This window comes from Grus americana, chromosome Z (genome assembly GCF_028858705.1).
Source record: "Grus americana isolate bGruAme1 chromosome Z, bGruAme1.mat, whole genome shotgun sequence".
In the NCBI taxonomy this organism is placed as follows: Eukaryota; Metazoa; Chordata; class Aves; order Gruiformes; family Gruidae; genus Grus; species Grus americana.
Window position 1 is genome coordinate 74,066,680 of NC_072891.1, and position 22,522 is coordinate 74,089,201.

Genomic DNA, 22,522 nt, shown 5'->3' on the forward strand with positions numbered 1-22,522 from the left:
CCTCTGAGATGAGTAACTATTATTATCCCTCTATTACCAAATGTAAAAAATCCTGTCTTTTAGTCCTTGCTGTTAGTTCACTTCTGTATTTCCTATGTGTAGCACACTAAGGAGTCTTCACCATGCCTCATATTTTTTACTATACCTTTATCACATTCCAGTCCCATCCATCCTGTGGCGCAAGAACAACCATATGGATCTGGTAGACAGAACATATAGTTTCTGCAGCCGTAGTTTTCTTTACAGCTCTCTTCACATGTTTTGCCAAATGTATTGGCTCCACAAGCTATATTGAAGGGAGAGAGGGAAGGAATACCCCAATGGCATTAAGTCCACAAAAGAGCTAATGCTTCTAATGATACAGCTTTAGACAAGAAAAAACATGAATTAAAATTTAAAAAATAGCATTTTTACCATTCAGATACCAGATATAGTAACATCTGTAACTGCTTTAAGCCATGGCTGCACTAATGGTGAACTTCAGGCAGCAGAAATAAGCATAACTTTCTTCCATGTGAGGATACATCAGCAAAGCACCCATTGCTTTGGGTATTGCTGGAGACAGCAATATTATTCACAATAAAACCTCTTTATAAGCCTTTTAATATGGACAAACAGCGCCATGAAAACCAAATATTCTTCTTAGAGGTCAGTGCATATGAAACTGCCAAGCTCTAGGTTTTGCTTTTGTGATACGATCTGTGCTACATTAGAGTAGTTCAGATATCAACTGTGCCAATAGCTTAGCTCTAGTATTTGCAGCACTGCAATTCAGTCAGAATATTAGGATACATGTTTAGCATTGGCCCCAAACGTTGCTTGGAGAGATCAGAGCAATGTGATGCCTGCTGTAATTATTCCAGAATCCAAACTAATTGTCTCAGACATGGATATGCACACACAGACATACACTGTTCTACTCATGCACCCCTACAGAGACAAATCACTCTGTGAGCATGCTAGCAGCATGTTCAGAAGTAGCCAGGGATTCTCTAACACAGGGCTTCATTTCCCAGTGCCAGTGTATCCTTAACATCTATCCTATCATGCATTTAACACTCAGTCAGTAGCTTCAAGCATACTGATTTCAGGGGAATCGTAGAACAGCCCAGGCTGGAAGGGTTCTCAAAAGATCATCTGGTCCAGCCTCTTGTGGGAAGAGGAACCTAAAAGAGATTATCTGGCACACTGTCCCAAGTGCATATTGATCAAGAAGAGTTGGAAACATTAATTTTGCCCAGCAAAATAACCCCTACTAGGAAAAGAGAGGGAGAAGTTAAATCACAACTACAAGAGCAGCCTTTCTAATTCAGAGTTCATCTCACACAACACTGCTGTCTCCAGCACAGGCTGCAAATGGTATAGCTATAAAGAGTAAAACAAGGCTACTCCATTTGATGCTTCTCCCAAAAACTGCCAGCTTCTGCTACTGAGAACAAATTAATAAACAATCTGTGAAAATAGTATTTGCTTACCTTTCTCGCATGTTTTTCCCATAAAACCTGGAGGACAGATGCATTCCCCAGTATCTTCATGACAAATGCCATTGTTCATGCAGGAAGGGCAGTGGGAGCTACAGGAAGGGCCCCATTTCTGCGCCTCACATCCTTTTATGCAGAAAAATAATGACATATTTGTTGTCTTCTTATTCAGTAACCAATCAAGCAGTAAAATTATTTTTAATTAAGACAAATAGTAAAATACCTAAAAACCCGATCCATATGGTCCCCCTAAGCCTGCAGCCAACTGACCTAATGTAAGGAATCACTTTTTTCGTTATGGAAGTGCCCTTAATTCTGGAGCAGAACTGCTGCATAGTACAGAGTAATGCTACGTAACATCTTCAAGGAAAGAAGTGAAAAAGTCTTCCATTTTTGAAACTAGAGATAGATGCTTTAGTTTGGAAGTTGACAAAGATGTTATTTTTTAAGATTTCTCTTCTTGTAGCAAGGATCTGAGACTGACAGAAAGTCCAGGCTTCACCGGGAGCTGGCTGTACTGGTTGTAAGCCAGCAGAACCAAGCCCGGCATCACTGGTGTTGTACCAGCATTTGGCAAGTCGTGATTTTTTTTCTGTAATAATATTTTTCTTGAAAGTTCATTAGACCAGGTTCACATTTCTTGTGTCTTTATTGTCTTCACTGGGTCTTTATAAGAAGGATCAATCAACTGGTGACCTGTTCCTGGAGTAAATGGACTAAGAGCAATCAGTCATTTTAATGTCTGTCATGATTTTGTTTCCTGCTTCATAATTTAAAAAGATACTACTACCATTAATCCTGCCACTGAGAGTTTTGATACTGATTTCATAAAGCAGAGCTCAAGCTCTAAACAGATATATATGACTTCATCATGCAAATGCTTAACCTATTTCTGCAAGATGCAAAATTCTCTGAGCTGCTTTTGAAATCAGTGGGAGCTGAGAAGAGTCAATAATTTCCAGTATTTCATTTGTAACAATGTTTCTTACATCACAGAAATTAATCTTTATGACTTCCTCTAGTGTAAAGCTAGGACTGAGGAGATAATAAACTGGAAAGTCCTGAGGCAGGGTCACTAAAAGTGGGTAATCCAGACTTGGGTCAGGAAGCGTTTAATGAATCCACATGGTACTTGGAGCTCTATCTCCTCCTTGTCCTGGAATGAAATTCTTACCTGTGGTTACACTTTGCTAAAAATCATCAGTCTGTGTGTGTACTGCTAATTCAAAGAAAGACGGGACATGTTTCAGCAGTGGCATGTAATCCACCATTCCCTTTATTGTTAGTGTGCTCCCTATGACTCTCCCAAACTACGCCCCGGGAGTTTTCCCAATGGGCAGCACGGGCAAGACAAAAGCCTGTGTCAAGGCAGGGGGCAGAATTCATGGATAAGTCTTCTGCTGTGTGGCTTGCACTAGAGCAGAGAACAGATCTTGGACCGTTTCATTTAGTAAGGTGGCAATAGTTTCAAAATCCAAATTTGGGGCATTATATCGATTCATTCATGACTCCTGGAAGTATTCTGTGGATGTTAGTAAGTAAAATACATTTTACTGTCAGAAACATTTCCTCCATAATGTAAGCTATTTGAACAGCTATTTATTTTTACATACCAGTTTTATATTTCTATCCAGGTTAATAGAATATAATTTTCTTTTTACCTGATGAAAATGGACATAGCAGCATGAGCTACAAGACATGTGGAATACTTAATGGAAAATATTCACCTGCATTGTAAACTGGTCCTGTCATCTGCTGGGAGGTGAACTTTAAGACCTAACTAAGGCTGGGATAGTTTGTGAAATTACAATAATGTATGCTAAGGATAAGAAATCTTATGATAAATGGGGTTTGTATGTAGCTCACCATAGAGAACAGAGACATTTGAAAATTCCTTTTTTGTGCTCAGACCCACATCTCATATTCATGGGAGACCCAGTGCCACCTTCTTTGTTTATGCTTACTTGGTGTTTGAAAAGCTGAGATGCTGAGAAAGGAGCTAGCTGTCCTGACAACAGCTAAGATAAATTGAACATAAATCTGAATTCTTTTTTTTCTCTCAGCTGCTTAAATCAGTATCAGCTTGTACCAAAGATCCTTGGGAAAAAAATTCTGACATAATCCGATGGCAGCTTATGCCAAGAAAGATTTTGGCCCTTATTTGGGCACAGTGTAAGTTTCATGTCAGATTCATTACGAATTTAAACAATTAATCATCAGTGCACATTAATGGAACTTACGTCTTACAATAAGCCTTGTGTAAGCAGAAGTAAACAGGTTTCCTCCTATATATCTGGCAGAGTAAACCCCTGCATCCTGTGGCTGAACTTGAGGATAGGAGACTTCCAGCTCCCCTGGCACTTCATGCCTGGGCACAGAGTGGATGAAGGAGCCTGGGGAAGGAGCACATGGATACAACAGACAAGTCATTCACCCTCTACAGACAGAAATGCATTTGCATTGGTTACAGAGGAAGGACACCTGTGATGAGCTAAGCAGTCGAATCTATTTATTAGTTATGAATTTGCTGACAGCTCTTTAGCTGTATTGTTTTTTCGATAACTGGAGAGGTGCAAGTAAAAAGGAAACTAGATCTTGAGGAGATTTAGTAGATGAATGGGAAAAACTACTTTGAGTTCAGCATGGCCTTACAGAAATGTTGCTAAGAGTCTAGTGGTTAAAAATGTTCATTTTGTTTCTTGGCCTTTCCTGAAGTGAGGGGTGACCATCTGCAAGGAGTCTAGTGTGGCTGGAAGGAGTCACATAGCAAATGACAGCCAGGTCCTATTTAATCTGAGTAGCACAAAGGTTTACTTAGCAGACCAAAGCAGGAAGAGCGCAGCACAGCTTTGTCTTTTCCTCCCAGACTTAACATGTTTTCGTCCCTTCTATTTTTTTCACCAAGGGACCTTATCAATGTTCTTCTAGGTTTGCTGTAGTTGGTCATACATGCTTGCTAAGTAAGGCGATAGCATTTGGTCTTCTCCCATCCCTCTGGATCACCAGGTAACAACATGTGAACATTAACTGTTGTGAAAGAGAAGCTGCATCCAGTGGACTTCAGGACTCCTGGGAGTCCTTCTGCTCCACTCTATTAGAGCAAGGCTGCTGCAGTCAGCTGCTGCCAGGTCCAGCAAAACATACGTGCACATGCTCACACACACTGTACCGACAAAACCAGCTGCCAGCAGAGCCGCACAGCAGAACTGTGCCTCTACAGGTACTGCACGTGCACATGGCACTCACATACACATAAACAACACAGACAGTCTGATCCCATTCTCACTTGCCAGCTAGTCAGGCTTGCTGGCAGATCTCACACACCCAAAAATGGGTCTTAGCCGTAGGCCTGGACCTACACTGTCTCTAAATAGCTGTCTCTCAGACCTATTATCCTACTCACTGGTTAGCCTGGCTTGAAGTTGACAGGTGTCACACATGCACACGCACATGCAAATGGGTCCCTGCCATAACTTTGTCTCTCTGGTTGCTGGCCCCAGACGTACAAGCCCCTTTGACGCCTGGCATGTGTTTCCAGTTACTAGGAGTTACCTGCTGTGCCTTCTTGTCTGGCCTGAAGGTCACTAGCAGATTATACATATGCATACCAGGTAGGGAGCACACTTATGTTGAAGAACAATTAGGAATAGAGTTTAGTAAGATCGGACCAACTGTAGTGCAGAGCTTGGCCAGACCGGTGTACTGGCCTGCAGCTTGCACACATGCAAGTGGCACCTTTTACCTGCCTCCTGCGCCATTTTCCCGTGCTTGTTCCTTTCCCAATCACTTTGAGCCCTCCCTTTCTCCTGTTTGGCTCTTTCTCTGCATATCCCAGTATTTCACACATGCTCACAGTCCCCCTCAATCATGCCATGACTTTGCTCTTTCCCCCTGAGATCCACGATTACCCTGCTCCCTGCTTATACCCACAAAGCTCTGGCTGAAGCTGCTCAGGGCTTTGTGTTCCCTCAGTGGCCCTCAGAAGCTGGAGAGTTCGGCCCTTTGATGTTTTCTGTCACCTGCTACTCCTTAGGGCTTGTGTGTCTGTTCATTTATTACTTCTCTTGTTTTTTGTCTTAGTCTTTTATGCTGAATGACCATTAACCAGATGATACTCCCACAAATCAAATGCCCCTACATATCCTTACAGTTATGTGGATAATGAAACAACTTTTTTCACTTTGCTGAAATAATTTGGAAGGTAAACTGTTCAGGCAGGACCTTTGCTGTCTGTGATCATCCATACTATCATAATATCAATTTGACTACAAATTTAAGGCAGCCTAGAAACATAAAACTTTGCTGAGGATCATAATCAAAATAGCAAAAAGATCTTGGGTCGGTTTAGTCCATGACAACACATGACAGTTCTTCAAGAAAACAGGGCCAAAGAAAAAGAGCAAAGGATGAAAGGGATTAGTTCTGAAACTGTGGAGCTTTTTTTGCATATCTTCCAAGTTACAAGCTGCAAATAAACCTGGCAGCAAAGTATTAAGAAAGCCTTATGCTCACAGTCTGTTAGCAAGGTTTGGTTTTTGTGGCTTGTTTTCCAAGATGGCACAAGTTATGCCAATGTCTAAAAGCAATCTTGTTTAGCAGAACAGGCTCATTCTCTAGAGAGCCTTTGTGAGCGTCTGCAAGGGGGAAGTGGTACTTTAAATGCCTGAAATGAGAGATGGCAACAGTTAAATATGACACGACAAGTATTTTCTCTTCTTTGCCAGCTCCTGTATCAGGAATCATCAGGGATGCTATTTCAGCTGCAATCTCAGGTGAAGAATTTGACCTACTGTCTAGAGTCATGGCTAATTTGAGGCTTTTTGCCCAATTTCCAGTTGGAATCCCAGCTAAGGCAGCACCATGATGTAAGCACTCCTGCTCCAACATATCAGCTGGTTCTTGTATGACAAAATGTTGACAGGACATCACAAAATTTCCTTGGGAATCCTGAAAGGACAAGTGACGGCAAACCTTCTCCACTGTGCACTGCGATAGCTGAATCTCTGAAGAGCGAAGAAACAGGTCTTTAAGGAACTCTGCTTTGCATATCGCCTTTTTACAAGACACTTTTTGGTTATTTTTCTCTTCCAGCCTGTAGAGAAGTTCTCCACATATTCAGTAACTGGGGCTGAGGCTGACCCACTGCATGCATTCTTTTGCAGTGTGCTGACACTTCCTTACCTCATCCTGCTCTATTTAATGCCTGTTTCCTGGTAGCTTGCTGTAAGCTAGACTGTCAGTAGACAAAGATGTGTACATTATGTGTGCTTTCCACAGCTGTAATTTGTTGGACTCTAACATTCTGATTAAGTATGAAGGCACTGTGAGTTTAGCAACCAGTATTTCACTAAATTTCTACAGGAGGTAGAAAGCAAACCACGTATTTCCAAGTGTCAAGCAGTAGCAACACACAGCTGAACAGCGAGTTACATGTGATTTAGGTGCTGTGTTACATAGAAAAGTTGGTGTCATAAATTTCACAACCTGACTAATTTTTGTAATTGAATGAAACAAGGATTAGATTTTGTTGACAGTTTTACCCTTCTAATAGCAGATTAGTGCTTGATTTCTTAGCCTGAAGAGCCATTTGAAAAAGGAAATGTATGCACTTGAAAAGATGCAGTAACTAGGCCTTCACAGTGGCACAGGGGAAAAAAAAAAGCTAAAATCAGCTGGGCAAATATATGAGGGCATATAGAAGGAAATCAAAAAGGAAAATGAGAAACAAAGCAAAGGTATAAACACAGGATTTGGCATTCTGCTGGAAGAGAAACAGGTCAGCTCAGTATATTCGGTATGCAAATTGGTCCTTTAGGGAACAATAAAGGCGTGAGGAATTACGTCTGCTCCAGTTGCACAGCATGGGCATCATCAGCAATGACTTCAAACCAGTTACATGGCACTTGGCTAAGACAATGATAGCAGGAAGAGAAAAGACAAGAGAGAAAGGTTAATTACCATTTTTGTAGATCACTGCATCTTCCTCCTTTGCTGCCATTCTGATGAAGGAAATATTCACAGGCTCTCCCTTATTTGCTGTAACAGTTAATGCCACCGGGTGGAATGAGGCTGAAAACAGAACAGGACAGAAGTATGGGGTAAATAGCAGCAGTTATTGTCTCTATCTGGTGTCTGGGCCTAAAGCTCACAGTGGTTTACAGCATCACCCTGACTCAGATTTTGACATTTAAATTTCTTTAGAGCACACACCGACTCTTTATCACCAGCAACCTCGATTCTATGTTTTGGCAAAGACAAAGAACTCACCTATACCTTGAAACAAGAGTCTTCCACTAGAACCTGAGGCATGAAATAAAAGGAAAAAAGCGATTTTTGGCTGAGCAACTGGAAACACTTCCTAACTAGGAGCTCCAACTGGCTGTAAAACATTTTCCCAAGTTTCTTCATCCCTTGAGACATTTTTAAAGCAGACTGGATAGAGTACTGGAAAATGTATTGTAGGGAACAAGCTGTCATTGGCAGACAAAGACCCTGAGTGACTCAGTTCTTTTCTGTTTTAGCTTTATGATGCTGAACAGTCAAGATAGTTCGGGAGACCACAGTCATGCAGGGTCTGGGGGAGATGCAGTAAGATAGAGTAGGTTTGTGCCTGGGTTAGTTCACTATGCTCTCTATAAATACTGAGAGTGTTGGCTTGCACTAAGAACAAATGAAAAAACATATTCACAGCCAGTGGTACTTTTACCAAAATGGTTTAATCTGGAATTGTGGCTTAACTAAAATAAAAATTCTATATGAGGAACAGTCCAGATCGGTGACATTTTTCAATTTTCCAGTTGGGAAATTGAAATTCATTTTTCTGCTTAAAAAGAAAAGTACTTTTATACATTTGTTTATGGTTCTTGATTTAAGAAAAAGAATAAAGTAGTAGATAGAATGATTTTCACAAAATTTTAGCCTATTCCTTATCATTACAAGTGGAAAAAAGGTAAGAAGATAATTGGGGAAGGGACAGAAAAACCTCAAGAAATAGTAACTTTTAAAACCAGTGAAATGATAATTTTAATTGCAACATTACTTTGAAACAAGTTAGAAGTTAAGGACCCTTCCTTTCATTTAGCTGGAAAATTCCAAGGGAAAGCTGTGGGGTTTTTCAAGGACAAATCGAGTTTTTCTGACTATTTTTAGCTCTGAGGTTTTATGCTGTACTGACACTGATATGTCGTATGGCAAAAAAATTACAGAAACTCTTCTATAATTAGGCAAACTTAACTTCCAAAGTATTCCAGCTCTTTACCTGAGTGAGAATGTTACACCTTTGTACTTTCTCTTTTAGAGCACCCAGGGGAGTGAGGCATGGATTTTCACCAGCCGCTTTTCTTTTTCTGTTTTTCAGGGTCTTTAGCCTTTTTGTTCCTCCTCTGCAAGTTCCTCTCAGGGAATTCCGTCCTGCACCTTGGTTTTGTTCAGCTCCTGGGAGCCCGGTTCTGCTGCCACCTGCCTCCCCAGCAAGGTGAGTGGGACCTTTCTGACAGAATGACCCACCTGAGCCTCAGCCGGAAGGGATCCCTGGAGAGTCAGTCATGCTCCTAGTCGGCCCTGCATTTGCACAGGTTCCATTTCTATTAAAGTCACATTTATTTCACAGGGAATATTTTGTTTAAGGAACACATACGCAAGTTAGTACGAACTGTTAGACAACTTATTCATAAAAAAATTGCTGCCATTTATCTATAGTCATGACTCTTTTTTAGAAAACTGTCAATAAAGTATACTTATGTTCATACCAATGGATGCAGAAAACAAATCTAGTCTGTGGCTGAAATTTGGTGACAAAGAAATAAACAGAGATTGGTTCAGAAAGCAGAGAAAAAATTATGAACTAGCATCCTGTTATGTTATATATGTAATAGAGCTGTAAAAAATGAGCAAGTAGATGCTACCTCAAAGATTGCATGAGGCTGAAACTACTTTAGTACATCCATTTGTACATTATTTTGTAAAATCTGAGAGGAAGAAAAGGGTGGTATTATTGCAATATTTGAGGAAGGAACATTTTAATATTCCTATTTCAGAATGACATTTTAATTAAAAATCAAAATGTTTGTGTTATGTGACATAAAATTAAAGAAAGACAATCTGAGTAAAAATTAAGACAATCCTATCAATCCACACCAACTTCTCTCCCAAAATTTTATTTCCTTGAGAATTTTGACATGTTAATGCTTTATTTCAGATTGGAAATAAGACAATTGTTGAAAACTCACAGTTCTTTGCAGAATGGAATTCCCGTCCCCTGTGCAGTTCTCGTGTTTATGCTCTGGGCCTCTGCCACGTGCTTTCATTCCTTTGTAAGTGCTAGCCAACTGATTCCAGCAGGACTCTTCCTGCATGATACTAAGCACATGCATGGGAATCTACTGAGCATTTGCTCAATAGATGTTACCTACGCACTGGTATCTGAACTTAAATCTTAGAGAAACATTTCTAATAGAGAAAAATGAAATAAGATCTCATTAAAAACAGTCAAACAAAAACTGAGAGCTGTCCCAATTTACTGTCAGCTCCTGAGTTGGACATTATTTATGAATAACAAAGGCATGCTGAAAATCATCATCTATTTAGGAAAAGAAAATTTAACAGCTTTCCCCAAAATGAATTGTTAGTTACAAATGATCCTAAGTGTTTTAGTTGCAGTGTGGTTTGGACCAAATTTAGTGAGGAATTACTAATTGTTTTAACAACATATTAAACTTTTGTATTCCCATTTTCTTTGTATGTTGTTTAGCTCAACCACAAGATTTTTTTCTTCAGAGTATTGTTGCAATGTAAAGGAACCCACACTCCCTGGTGGGCTCGGTTCCAATGTATTTTTAGATTGTGACTTGTATTTCATGATTTCACATCTTGAGTGTGCCAATTCCTTATAGAGACATAATGAACTGAGTTGCAGGGCAAGCGCCATAAGGCTCTGTTGCTAGCATTTCCATTATTGTCCCTTTGCCTGCTCTAGAGAGTTTCTGTGGGGGAAACTCAATGATATATATGAAAATACACATTCATTGTGTGGAGAAATTGCATAAATTATATTTGACTAGATGCAGGACAGGCTATATAGTGTTCCATTCTAGATATGTGTGCTCTATACAGTATCAGCATTAGTCCCCATATATATATAAAACATCTGTTCCTTCTCATTGCATGTATGAATATCGCATGCATAACAATAATGCTAAAATATGAAGAATTCAGGAGAACAGACTTGTGACTTTCAGAATGGCACATGGGTATAGTAAAACAGGAAGACGAACCTGTTATCTTTCTGTATTATGCAGCAAAAATCTTCACTGTATCTTCATATCTGATAATAGGTACCTAATCAGGCAGATGACAGTAACGACACTAAATGATTAATGTTTAGTGAGTGTTTCAGCAGCTTCTTGCCCTGAAGCTGCAAAACAGTGGCTGGATTTTCAGAAGTGCTGCTCCTTCCCATGCCTTTTGTGTCCTCAATGAGAAACTGCACATTTCAACTCTTGCTCAATTTTTGGTGTTGAAAAACACACTCTGCCTTTAAAAACCGTTCAGACAACAACAGTAAAAGGGAAAAAGGCCTGTTTTCCAACTACAGATGCTTTGCCAAACCTCACAGTCCTTCACTGACCTCTTCTTCCTCTTTCTGTGCACTTTAATAGCTTTGAGAACTTCTGTCATGCCTCTTTCTCACCCATTTAGCCTGATTAGATTATATGCATTCACCAACGAGTTCCTAGCTCAATTTTTTTTGGTGAAAGCTTTTGCAGAGAAAATCTGAGAAATGGATTCAAACCCAGAAAGAAACCTACCTACTGCCAATGTGAATTTTGTCTTATTTCTGGTTAGAAAAACTTCTGTCACATAGGAAGCTCTCAAAGTTTGATTACTTTAAATTCACTGCTCCTAGGTCCACAGATACCAAGCGCAAAAAACTGATTGATTCAGAAGACACTCTTCCACCCGTGGAGGTTGTTCTACACAGCAGCCTGAGATGTGCTCAGCTCACTGGCATTCTACCACAGGCAGGGTCACATCATTGACCTTCCATGGACTGTTATCTTCTCCTCCTCACTGCAGCTTCCTTTTAAACACTGGAGTTGTCAGCCTGCATCTGCAGAGCTCTCTTGGTGGCTGGTCGAACCCTTCAAAGACCGCGTTTGGTCAGAGAAACCATAAGCCAAAGAAAAATGCACTTGACCTGCCCACTTTGCTTCCTACGTTCCCTTACTAAAAGAAGTAAATGTACACTAGCTGCAGCTCAGATAAATGAAAAACCTCTTTTTTCTAAATTTGCTGTACAATGTTAGGACATGCCAACAATGATAATTCCTCTTATTAAAATCTTGTAAAGAAAGATTAAAAGTGTCAAGTCTCCTCACAGACCAGCTGCTATGCCACAAAACATTATCAGTACAGTGAAGTCTACTAAAAATTGGCTGAAGTTTTGAAAACTTGATTTGTGGCAGAAAATTAGCCAAAATTTCTTACACTTTTCTGTAGTTTATGGTGATCTCTTTGCTTTGGAACTTGTTCCAGAAGTCTAATCAGATCCAGAGACAAGTGAAATTGTGCACATAAGAAAATGTATTTTAATGACCAGAGTGCTGAGCATTGGAAATCCCACCTTCTCATCCTGCCATCTCCCTGCAATGTTTGCTTTTTCTACTGTGCATAGTTTGAAAACCTAAACTAAGTCAATAGTGAAATCCATAGTAGATTTTTGTGAATAAACTTCTTAGATATTGGGAAACTTCTCTGGAGTTTCTTTCCAGTGTTGAGTTGGGTGTTTTGGTTTTTTTTCATGCTGACACAGACTGTGCAGATCCAATGCTGCTGATCCATAGTTTTACTGAACCTTAGGCAAGGCAGTCATTTTGTAGGCTCAGGTTGCCCATTTATTAAAAAAAAAAGATAGCGATGTTATGCTATCGACATCTTAGATCTGTCAAGACTTTAAAATGGAAGCGTGTTTAGAAATCAAGAGTCTGGGATGTGAAAAAGCCAGTGCAGGAGTTACTGCATGTGTTATTTCATGGGGTCAGTGAGGCCAGTACTTACCTTGTTCGCTACCTGACTCTGCGTTCCTGCCAGTAGCCAGACACAGGCAGAATACCTACAGATGTCTGACTAACTTCCATGAGGAAATGACTGGCAGCTGGTATCGACCAGTTGTCTCTCTGCACTTCAAAAAAAAATCACGGGCTTGAGCCAAGTCTATTTTTGTTGACTCCAGACTGCCTTGCCTGCTTTGGGGCCATGTTTGTGCCCACTTGGGTCAGCTGGGGATAACTGCCCATCTGCAAGCAAGGACATGCAAAACTCATCTCTGACCACCATACAGTACCTCCCAGTGGCATCTTCATGGTATGTATCCTTGTCACCTCATCCTTGAGTTTCCCTTCACAGTAATATGCTCCAATAGTTTCACTGGCCTGTTCCCTCTTCCACACCACTGTTTTGGCTGTTGGTCTCTTTGAATCTTCATTAACTTCCAGTGGTTCCCGGTGCTGGTTTGTCACATCCTCTTGGTCTCGGTCTATTGTGATAGACTCACGGGAACGCCATTTGGAAGTGATACAGATAAGTGATGTCTCGGAGTTGCCCACCAGAGGGAATGAATTGATCAGTATGAGGTCCAGTGCCGCTTCCACTTTACCTAAGGAAAAAAGCAGCAAGTGAAAAAACTTTACTGCAGAGTTTGAGTATGTGGCCGATCAAATCACCAGATAAGCTGTTTCACCCCATACTCGGGGTTTCTCTGGCTGGTGTCTTGCATACCTTTTGTGCAAAATAGGAAGATTGTAAATTTTATATTCTGCTACACTGACTTTAGTTTTTGGGTTTTATGTCACAAACAGATGTAGTTTGTTCTTCTCAGAAGAGGAAATAAGCTTTGCAAACTTGTGGAACTTCTTTTAAGAGCTGTTGCAGAAGCCCAAGGAAAACCATGGATTGCAGAAGCAGACAGATCCCTGGACAGTTAGATATATACATAAGTGCTTTTAGTATGGTGCTTTGCTGGTTACAGGGTCAGTAGATCATAAGGTCTAGTCAGTTTAATAGTGTTTCTTTTACATCCTTTACATGGATTTAATACATATGAATTGATGTAAAGCAGATATGTCTTTCATTTACAGGAATTGGTAGTACTTTGAACACTCGGAGTATTTTTTTCAGCTGTTTTATGAATTCGGATTAATGATTTCATCATCATTCACATGTCAACCATTCGAAGCCTTAACAGACAGCAGAAAAAACCTTGGCACGAAGAAACTTTCTCAAAAACAAAGAGCAAGTCGGCAGCGCTAGTAAAGCCATTTTTTACAAGGTTAGGTTTAAATCAATCAAAATGGCTCCCCTTGATCAATAGAACTGCCAGAAATACACGGAGATGGAAGTTCTTTGAAAATGATAGGTACAAGCCTAATTAAAACAGTCTCTGGCAGAGTGCTACAGATTTAGTTGTTCAAATGCACATAGCAGGAGGGAAATACAGCTCTCCTATAATCAACAATTTGCAAATAACAGGCGTTTCCCTTTACTTTTGAAATTCAGGGTAAGGAGAAGGGAAACAGTAACATTTTTTCCAGTTGAAACAGGAAGAATAATTGATTTCTTTTATTCATCTTTTATTCCTGCTTTGGGTACAAGTATATTTTGTATTTACACAGAGAGACCCGATATTTAGTGCCACTCAGCTTCCAAATGTTTCTCTGATTGGAAGGAAGGGGTATAGTCTTAGATAAGTGAGGTCAGAAGGTCTTAGTGCTGACTGCAGTCTTTGCACGTGTCTCAGTGGTGCTGGGGGCCAAGGGAGGAGGTCCTCCTCCGCGTCCAGTGCCAGCAGCCGCTCTGGGGACTGAAGTATCGTGACAGCACGCTGACACCACACCCAGCCCGCCTGCCACAGTTACCACCCGTTAATGTGCCTGCCCAGATAACCCGTCCTTACATAATGGAGAAATGAAACCTTCTGGAAAGGATGCAACGGCCGTTAAAGTAAATATTGCATAAAGGTGCAGGTCAGGGAAGTCACTTCATCCCACTGCATGTTACAAAAATAAATCCTCTGAGCAGAGTTGAAGTACGTGATAGAAATGAGGCCAGACTTGTGTATTCATTTTGTAGGGCGTTTATCTCAACTTTTTTACTTTCATACGAGGAACATTTGCACTCTTACTATGACGCTGATGCATCAGCTGAAGGCAGATGTAATTTAACAGTCAAAAACATTGAAAGCAGAAGGCTTCAGTTTATATCAGCAAGGGTCACATGCCAGGTAGAGATATTCTTAAAATCATAAATTATGAGATCCTGATTTCTGCAAACTTTTGTGAAACTCGGAACCAAATCTGGACCCAAACTCTGTGACTTGACATGGTTATCTGTGTTGAGGTCAGGCAGGGTGCTGCAGATCAGAACTGAAATATTTTGATGTTTCTGCCTAGCATCCACAGGGCACAGAGCTGCAACTGTCTTTCCAATACAGAGGTATGGGCCCAAGTTGCTGGGGTCCTTCAGAGGATGGCTGTTGTCCAGGGCTCTGGTTCCATTTCTCTAGCTTTTCTCTGCTCCTCTGACTTCCGACACAGATTGAAAGGTGAATGTAACACCTCTTCCCCGCCGCGCCCCCGCCCCCCCGGCATCTCAACCTTTTAATACGCTGAGAAAAAGTAGTAGGAGAGGTCTGAGTTTTGAGGACTAGCTTTCATGTTGCCTTTGATCCACATGCAAAACATAGTAACGCAATATCACATCAGATTCAGGGTATTTGCTCCATGCTTTTCTGTTTCATTGTAGTAATACAAATTGTGTAATCAAGGTATCGAACAACCATAGCTCAGGAGTATTGCTTATTTACACTTGTGATTATTCCAGATGAATCAAAATCTAGCCACTGGTGGATGGATAGTGTTCTGATTGATTGACTAAATATAGGTGGTTTTATGTCATATTAGACACTGCAGTGAGGCAAACAGAGTACAAATGGAGCTTCGTGTCTTCATGGAGGAACACTAGAAGGCTATTCTGTGTCTAAAAGGGAGTAATATCTATGCATAAGTATGGAATCATACGCCAAGCATGATTTGGCAGCTAAGGTTTCACAGCTGGAATATCTTGCAAGCAGAAATTAAAATCTATCCAAGTGAAAGTTTTGCACTAAGTGAATCTATGCTTTGATGTATTTGGGGGGAAAAAAACCGAAAACCAAACAACACCCTAGGAGCATGTTGAAGGCAACTCACTCATTCACCTCAGAATCTAGCAGGACTGGCATTTTAAAGTCAGCCTACGGTCTCTGAAGTGACAGGAAGGCTTTCTTTGACTCTAATGGGAGTTGCTGCCCTCAGATTGTGGGGAAAATAAAAACAAACAGAAAAGTGTAAAATGTACATATGCTTTATGCTTAGGGATTCCTACAGCATCTCTTTCTGGTAATGCAACTTAAACTAACCCAACTGTCCTGGCTAAAAAGAAATTTACCTAGTCTGGCAAAACTTAGGCAGATCCTACCCTTGATGTTAATAAAGACTTTGAGTACATAAGGACCAACTAAGGACAACAGGATTTAGCTCTCTGAGAAAAGCACAACAGATTCAGACAGGAAACAGCCTGACAATCCTCTGTGCTTCCTTGAAAAAGTCCTTTGACTCCTGCCCTGGTCCTTGAAAAACTGACCCTATCAGGAAGGCACTTTGCTGCGTGTGCAAATTGGTTTTGAGAAGAGAGAGCACTTGCCGAAGGCTAATGCTGGAAATGGGAGATACCATGCAGGGAGGATTCATTGCCAAGTATTTATGGCACACACTCATTGTGGTGCAGTGCTTTGAGCCCTTCCAGCACAGAGAAAATGGTATCCACTAAAGCAGTTGGTTTAAATAACAGCACAGAGAGCAAACCAGAAAATAACCCAGAGAGCAAAACGCATGCAAGGAGATCTTTGCAGTTCCTTTTGGCCCACTGTTAACTGCAGGATTATGCTCTCTCTTGCTAGGTGATACCTGTTTGTATCTTTCACAGCTTCTCTAGTAGATACTCGCTTGGGGAAACTGTGCTGAACTGAGAGTGTGTATCGTGCTGTCTCTGCAGCCCCTGTGTTCTCATTCCCTACCAAGTTGCCATTCATACAGGCACAGAGTCATCATGTTTTCTGTGCTGTGTTGCACCAGCAAATTTCAGCCAGGACTAGCTGGAAGAAACAGCTCTCAGAAATTCCCTGGAATACATCCCAGACACAGGTCTGCTCAAAGAGCAAGAAAGCATCTGATAAAGTTTAAAACATCACTTCCCTAGATTGGAATTGGTGCTAGACGCTAGTTTGGGAATAAAACAATGTGGCAATCTCAAGCTGAGATAGTTTGATGCATAGATGAGTACACACAGCAAGTCTTACGAGATTAGGAAAGTGTTATGATTTGCCCTTTCGTTTCAGAAAGTCCCTGCCCAAATACCTCCAGATTTACACTATTAGCCCTTTTCTGGTCCCCAGGAAAACGTGGAAATATTCAAGACAATTTCTACCTAATGTGAAGCTTTTGCAAAGTTGCCTGTTAATTGGAAAAGCATTCAATGCTGTGGAGTGGCCAACGCTCCTCTACCCTAGCAAGCAGCCAGAGTGGTCAGCTCCATCAAGGTTAAGGATAACCGTACCCCACTGCCCCCTAAACACATATTCAATCCCTAGTCCCTGTTTGAAAGGAGTATTCAGAATCAAAAGTTATGACTAAGTGTTTTAGCTATTAATTGATACTGAGTAGTAGTGGAAGAAAAAAATTGTTTAGACATTAGAAATCTACTGATGTATTTATTTTCCTTGAATTTCTAGAGCTTTATTATTAATTGCTTGAAGTTACTACAAGCTGGAAGTACTTCTCTTGTCATTTGGAACCTAACAGAGGAAAAAGAAGAGCTGTGGTAAGAAGTAAAAGAAAGATTAATACTTTTAAAGCACTAATTATTTAAGAGAAGAGGGGAGGACAGAAAATTCCAGTAAATGCTATCTCTCTTTTCATCACGTGAAGCAAGGGGAATAAAAGGTGATGTAATTTGAAATATTTAGGCAGTTCTTTTTTTTTTTTACTGTTATTGCTTGGAACACAAATTATTTCTGCTATTAACTATCTGGGAATATGAATGTAAAACATATAGATACTATACTAGCAGCAAAAAAATAGCATCTGTGCTTAGTTTAGGTTTGGTGTTATACTGAAAGTAAAACAGCCAGTTGCATATGACACTCACTGCAGGATTTAAAAATAATTTTGATACTGATGGAAACATATGTCCCAGGCCATCAAGTCATCAACCCCTTCTTCTTCAAGTCTCTTAAAAACCAGCACTAAGCACTCCCTTTGCTTGAAAGAAAAAGGTTTTGATTTAGAAGAAACCTAACTTGCTAAATAGCCTGCACCTCAGTATTTCTCATTGTGTCTTGTTTTGTATTTTGATTGTATTTTTTTGTATAAAATCACACATCAGATTTAAAAGAATTTAACTAGAGCTATTTAGGAATACAAATGGCAATCATGTAAACAATTTTGCTGAGAAAGTATAGCATTTGATTAATTCTTAGTGAAGTACTGAATAAATTACACTGGTTTTTTTAATGAACTAATTAGCCAGTTTGGAAGATAATCAGGATGGAAATAATGCAAGTGAAATATGAAGAAGTTAAGAAAATAGAGATCCAATTCCCATGTCTCCTCTCCTTAAAAAAAAAAAAAAAAAAAAAGAAGAAGAAGAAGGAGAAAATAGAATAGGCCTTACTTAATATTAAACCTAGTCAGAAACTAACCCAAAACATTAGCTGTTTGGGGATAGTGGAACATGCACCAGACCAGAATTTGGCAATCTTTATTTCCTCTTTTGCTGTGCACTCAACATTTGTCCTATCAATCTTGGTTATTTTTTTAGTCATTTTCTAAAAAAGTAAATTATTTGGGGGGGCTTTGAAACCACATATTAATTTTATGGGCTCAGTAGTCTCTTAGTGTCCTGGAAACTTCATCTGGGGTGCAAAGATAGCAGCAGCTCAGGTAATTTCTCCCAGTGAGTCAAGTTCTCTGCTAACAGCTCAGTCCTCCACAGGAAAACAAGGCTGAAGTTATTATTAACCAAACAGATTAAGATTGTCTGCCACACGGCAGCAGCAGCAGGGCGAAAAAAGAGAGAGACAGAAATGCTGCTGAAAAACAATTAATAAATGAAGAAAAAGTCAGGTTTTCCAATAAAACCTTTCTTGTTATCTATAGAAAGGATCTTACTGCTTGCATCTTACGTGATGGTGCTGGGCAGCTGTGGGATGGCTCACAGCTCAAAGAATACCAAGACCTCTTGCCCTTAGAAATTGGGCATTATTTGTGGAGGGAAGGTAATACTAATAAGAGACAAAATATTCACTTTGCTACTTAGTAGTAATGCAAAGACCAGAGCACATGTGTGAAAAATAAAATAGTCTGTCAAAGCTGCTAGGGCTAATGGTTTCTTACAGGCCCTTGGGTACATCTGGAGCAGCTGAAGGAAATGCAACTGTCTTCTTGTAAAATAGAGTGAAATTGTTTTCTCTATAGTTCTATTGTTTCACAGCCTATCAAAACAATCTTTTAAGATGAAAAAGCTAGAAAAGAAACACTGGTGCAGCTTGGTTGGGGATTTCCCAGCGAGGGTGCCTAAATGTGCGTGTGTTTAAGTAACCAAAATATAGAAAAGACGCTTTCTCGTGACTTCTCCTTAGGTCTGGTTGACCATAAGCAAATAAAGTGGAAAACAACATATCAGCAGAAATTTCTTGTTGAACAACCAGCTGACAATGTGCTAGGTAATGCTGAAAAAAGATGAGGAATGTGGGAAGGCTTGAGTAGGACAGTTCAGCTACATCTGGCTGGATTTGTAGATAACCAAATACAGGTACTAACGTCAAGAAAGTACTTGCAAGCAAGAGTAAGTATGTCCATAACAAGGGTGGTTCTTGTAAATTGCATTATGAAGAGACTATGTATACTGCATAGGTATACTGTATGTTGTTTGTGCGCATGTGCCAAGCTGAGGTATGCAAAATAATACAGGTAATTGATTAGTCTTCATAGGATATATCAATGCATAAAACATGAATAAGTTTAACTGTCTGGAAATGCCTGTGAGCATTGGCTGCTGAACAGACATATTCTAATATGTTCTTGTCTGTACAGTAGTGAACTCTCACTTTGCTACTTACTGATTTTTCTGAGTAGTGGGAGATGTTTCTGGTGCTAAGCACTCTCTGTGACTACCAAAGCTAAGGTCCCGGAACAGTGGCAGGTCTAGGATGAATAGCCAGAAAATAATACAAGAGAAAATCATCAGCACAATCAGAAGTGCAGATGGAACTGCATTGTCAGAAGACACTTGTTGCGCTCCAAAGGGGAAATTAACCCAGCCACTTCATTAGACAGGCTGACACAATGCAAAAACTAAATAAATACCAAGCAAGAAAAATACTGATCTTGAAGCAAAAAGCTTACATATATTAACTTTGAATATAGAATTGTCATTTGTGAATGAGTGGCGTTCCTCAGGGGTCAGTACTGGGACCGGCACTGTTCAACATCTTTGTCGACGACATGGACGGTGGGATCGAGTGCACCCTCAGCAAGTTTGCTGATGACACCAAGCTGTGTGGTGTGGTTGACACACTGGAGGGAAGGGATGCCATCCAGAGGGACCTGGACAGGCTGGAGAGGTGGGCCCGTATGAACCGCATGAAGTTCAACAAGGCCAAGTGCAAGGTCCTGCACGTGGGTCAGCAAAATCCCAAGCACGACTATAGGCTGGGCGAGGAATGGATTGAGAGCAGCCCTGAGGAGAAGGACTTGGGGGTATTGATTGATGAGAAGCTCAACATGAGCTGGCAGTGTGCGCTTGCAGCCCAGAAAGCCAACCGTGTCCTGGGCTGCATCAAAAGAGGTGTGACCAGCAGGTCAAGGGAGGCGATCCTGCCCCTCTACTCCGCTCTGATGAGACCCCACCTGCAGTACTGCGTCCAGCTCTGGGGGCCCCTGTACAGGAGAGACATGGAGCTGTTGGAGTGAGTCCAGAGGAGGCCACGAAGCTGATCAGAGGGCTGGAGCATCTCTCCTGTGAGGACAGGCTGAGAGAGTTGGGCCTGTTCTGCCTGGAGAAAAGAAGGCTCTGGGGAGATCTAATTGTGGCCTTCCAGTACCTGAAGGGGCCTACAGGAAAGCTGGTGAGGGACTGTTTATCAGGGAGTGTAGTGACAGGACAAGGGGGAATGGGTTTAAGCTGAAGGAGGGTCGATTTAGATTAGATATTAAGAAGGAATTTATAGAAAGTGAGGAAAACGTATAAGGGTGGCAAGCATCCTTTTTTATCAGAATTGCTTCATAGTATAAAGTCTTATAGTAAAAGCAAATGTACTTTGGATTTGTCAGCAAATTTTCGTATCATAGAATCATCGAATGGTTTGGGTTGGAAGGGACCTCAAAGATCATCTAGTTCCAACTCCCCTGCCATGGCCAGGGACACCCTCCACTAGACCAGGTTGCCCAAAGCCCCATCCAACCTGGCCTTGAACACTTCCAGGGATGGGGCATCCACAGCTTCTCTGGGCAACCTGTTCCAGTGCCTCACCACCCTCTCAGTGAAGAATTTCTTTCTAACATCTAGTCTAAATCGACACTCTTTTAGTTTAAACCCATTACCCCTTGTCCTATCACTACACTCCCTGATAAAAGGGTCCCTCCCTACACTGGGAGGTGACCATGATATTTTCAGAAAAAATGTAATTATGACTAAATACCCAAACAATCTAACATGTGTGTGTATACATATACATATGAAATCTGTATCTAAAACAATAGCATATTTTAACTCTTGTGAATGTAGTGTGATTTCATTTCACCCTTTAGATTTTATTCCTCTGGGTCTGATGCAATGCTTTTCACTCATGACTATTCCCAGCTGCTGAAGTGGCCTTTGGGAACACAGGCTTCCCGAGAGCTACTCTACCTATGGCTAGATCTGAAACAGGCGCACACCAAAAGCAAATTCTAAAAAATAAAAGAACTGGAGAGAATCAGCCAATTTTTGTAATTACAATTAGAGTAGGTGCACAGAGCTGCATGCATAGGCTGAAGCTGTTGCTTTTGGCTTCCAGCTGCAGAGTCAGGGAGCAATGAATTAGGTCACAGATGGAACTTTTTTCTTTGCAAACATATAGCCAGCAACGTAACTAAACCAGAATGCTTCTCTTTCTCCCATAAAACAGATCCATTGATTTTGTGGTCATGATCATCCTAACAGAAATACCAACACTGAGCAGGTCAGAGGTTCAACCAATGATTCCTGTGGCAGGCCCATCATTTCTGGATTAGATGAAGGCTATATCTCAAGAAGAGTCGAAATTCCATGTAAAATTCAGACTCATGAAAAAGGCACCAGGATACTGTTCCCTCAGGGTAAATAACCCAAGTGTGGCAGGCAGATGAATTGCTGGGTCTCACAAATCAAATATGCTGCAGGAACAAGGAGTGAAATCCCTTTTTAAATTTCTCTTGCAATTCACATCAGTAGTTTGATAATTCAGGTGTCTGAAAGGTTATGTGTCAGTCTAATGTATGGTCCGCATAGAAATATCTGAGATTAAAAGCTCAAACATGGTTTATGTCCACTGCTTTGGCTGTGGAAGGCTCAAAGCCCCAGCACTGCAGCCGTAGGACAGACTGTTTGAAGTTCAGGTGCCACTTTGTTCTGACAACAGCATCTTTGAAGATACTCACAGAGGCCTTGTCCCTTTAAATACGGAAAGAATGACATTCATGTTCACCATTGCAGGCATGTATTAACCAGAGGTTAATACAGGTTTTCTTTAGGTTAAGTTAAGCTTTGCAAGGGAAAAACTAGTCTAGAAACAGAATTATGAGAACTTGCCAGTCTAACTAAAAAGTATAATTGTAATTTTGAAGAGCCTACAGCATTGTAATGGTGCTTGTATGTCTCGTAATGTATGTTAAAAGCTGCTTTACTTTCTAAATATGTAAATGAGTCAC

The 22,522-nt window shown here is 40.7% G+C and overlaps 1 protein-coding gene across 3 annotated transcripts in view; it reads right to left on the reverse strand.

The window, feature by feature from the left end:
• The window catches only part of TEK (TEK receptor tyrosine kinase), a 42,054-nt gene that overhangs the window by 16,362 nt on the left and 3,170 nt on the right, over positions 1-22,522 (reverse strand). Inside the window, exons 2-6 of one of the 3 annotated variants that reach the window (XM_054809312.1) lie at positions 12,823-13,134; positions 7,440-7,550; positions 3,722-3,874; positions 1,476-1,607; positions 146-286 (exon numbers count right to left, since the gene is read on the reverse strand). In XM_054809312.1, the coding sequence (XP_054665287.1) occupies positions 146-286; positions 1,476-1,607; positions 3,722-3,874; positions 7,440-7,550; positions 12,823-13,134 (849 nt within the window). The remainder of the gene's footprint in view (positions 1-145; positions 287-1,475; positions 1,608-3,721; positions 3,875-7,439; positions 7,551-12,822; positions 13,135-22,522) is intronic. The other 2 variants (XM_054809314.1, XM_054809313.1) reach the window with 2 other exon arrangements.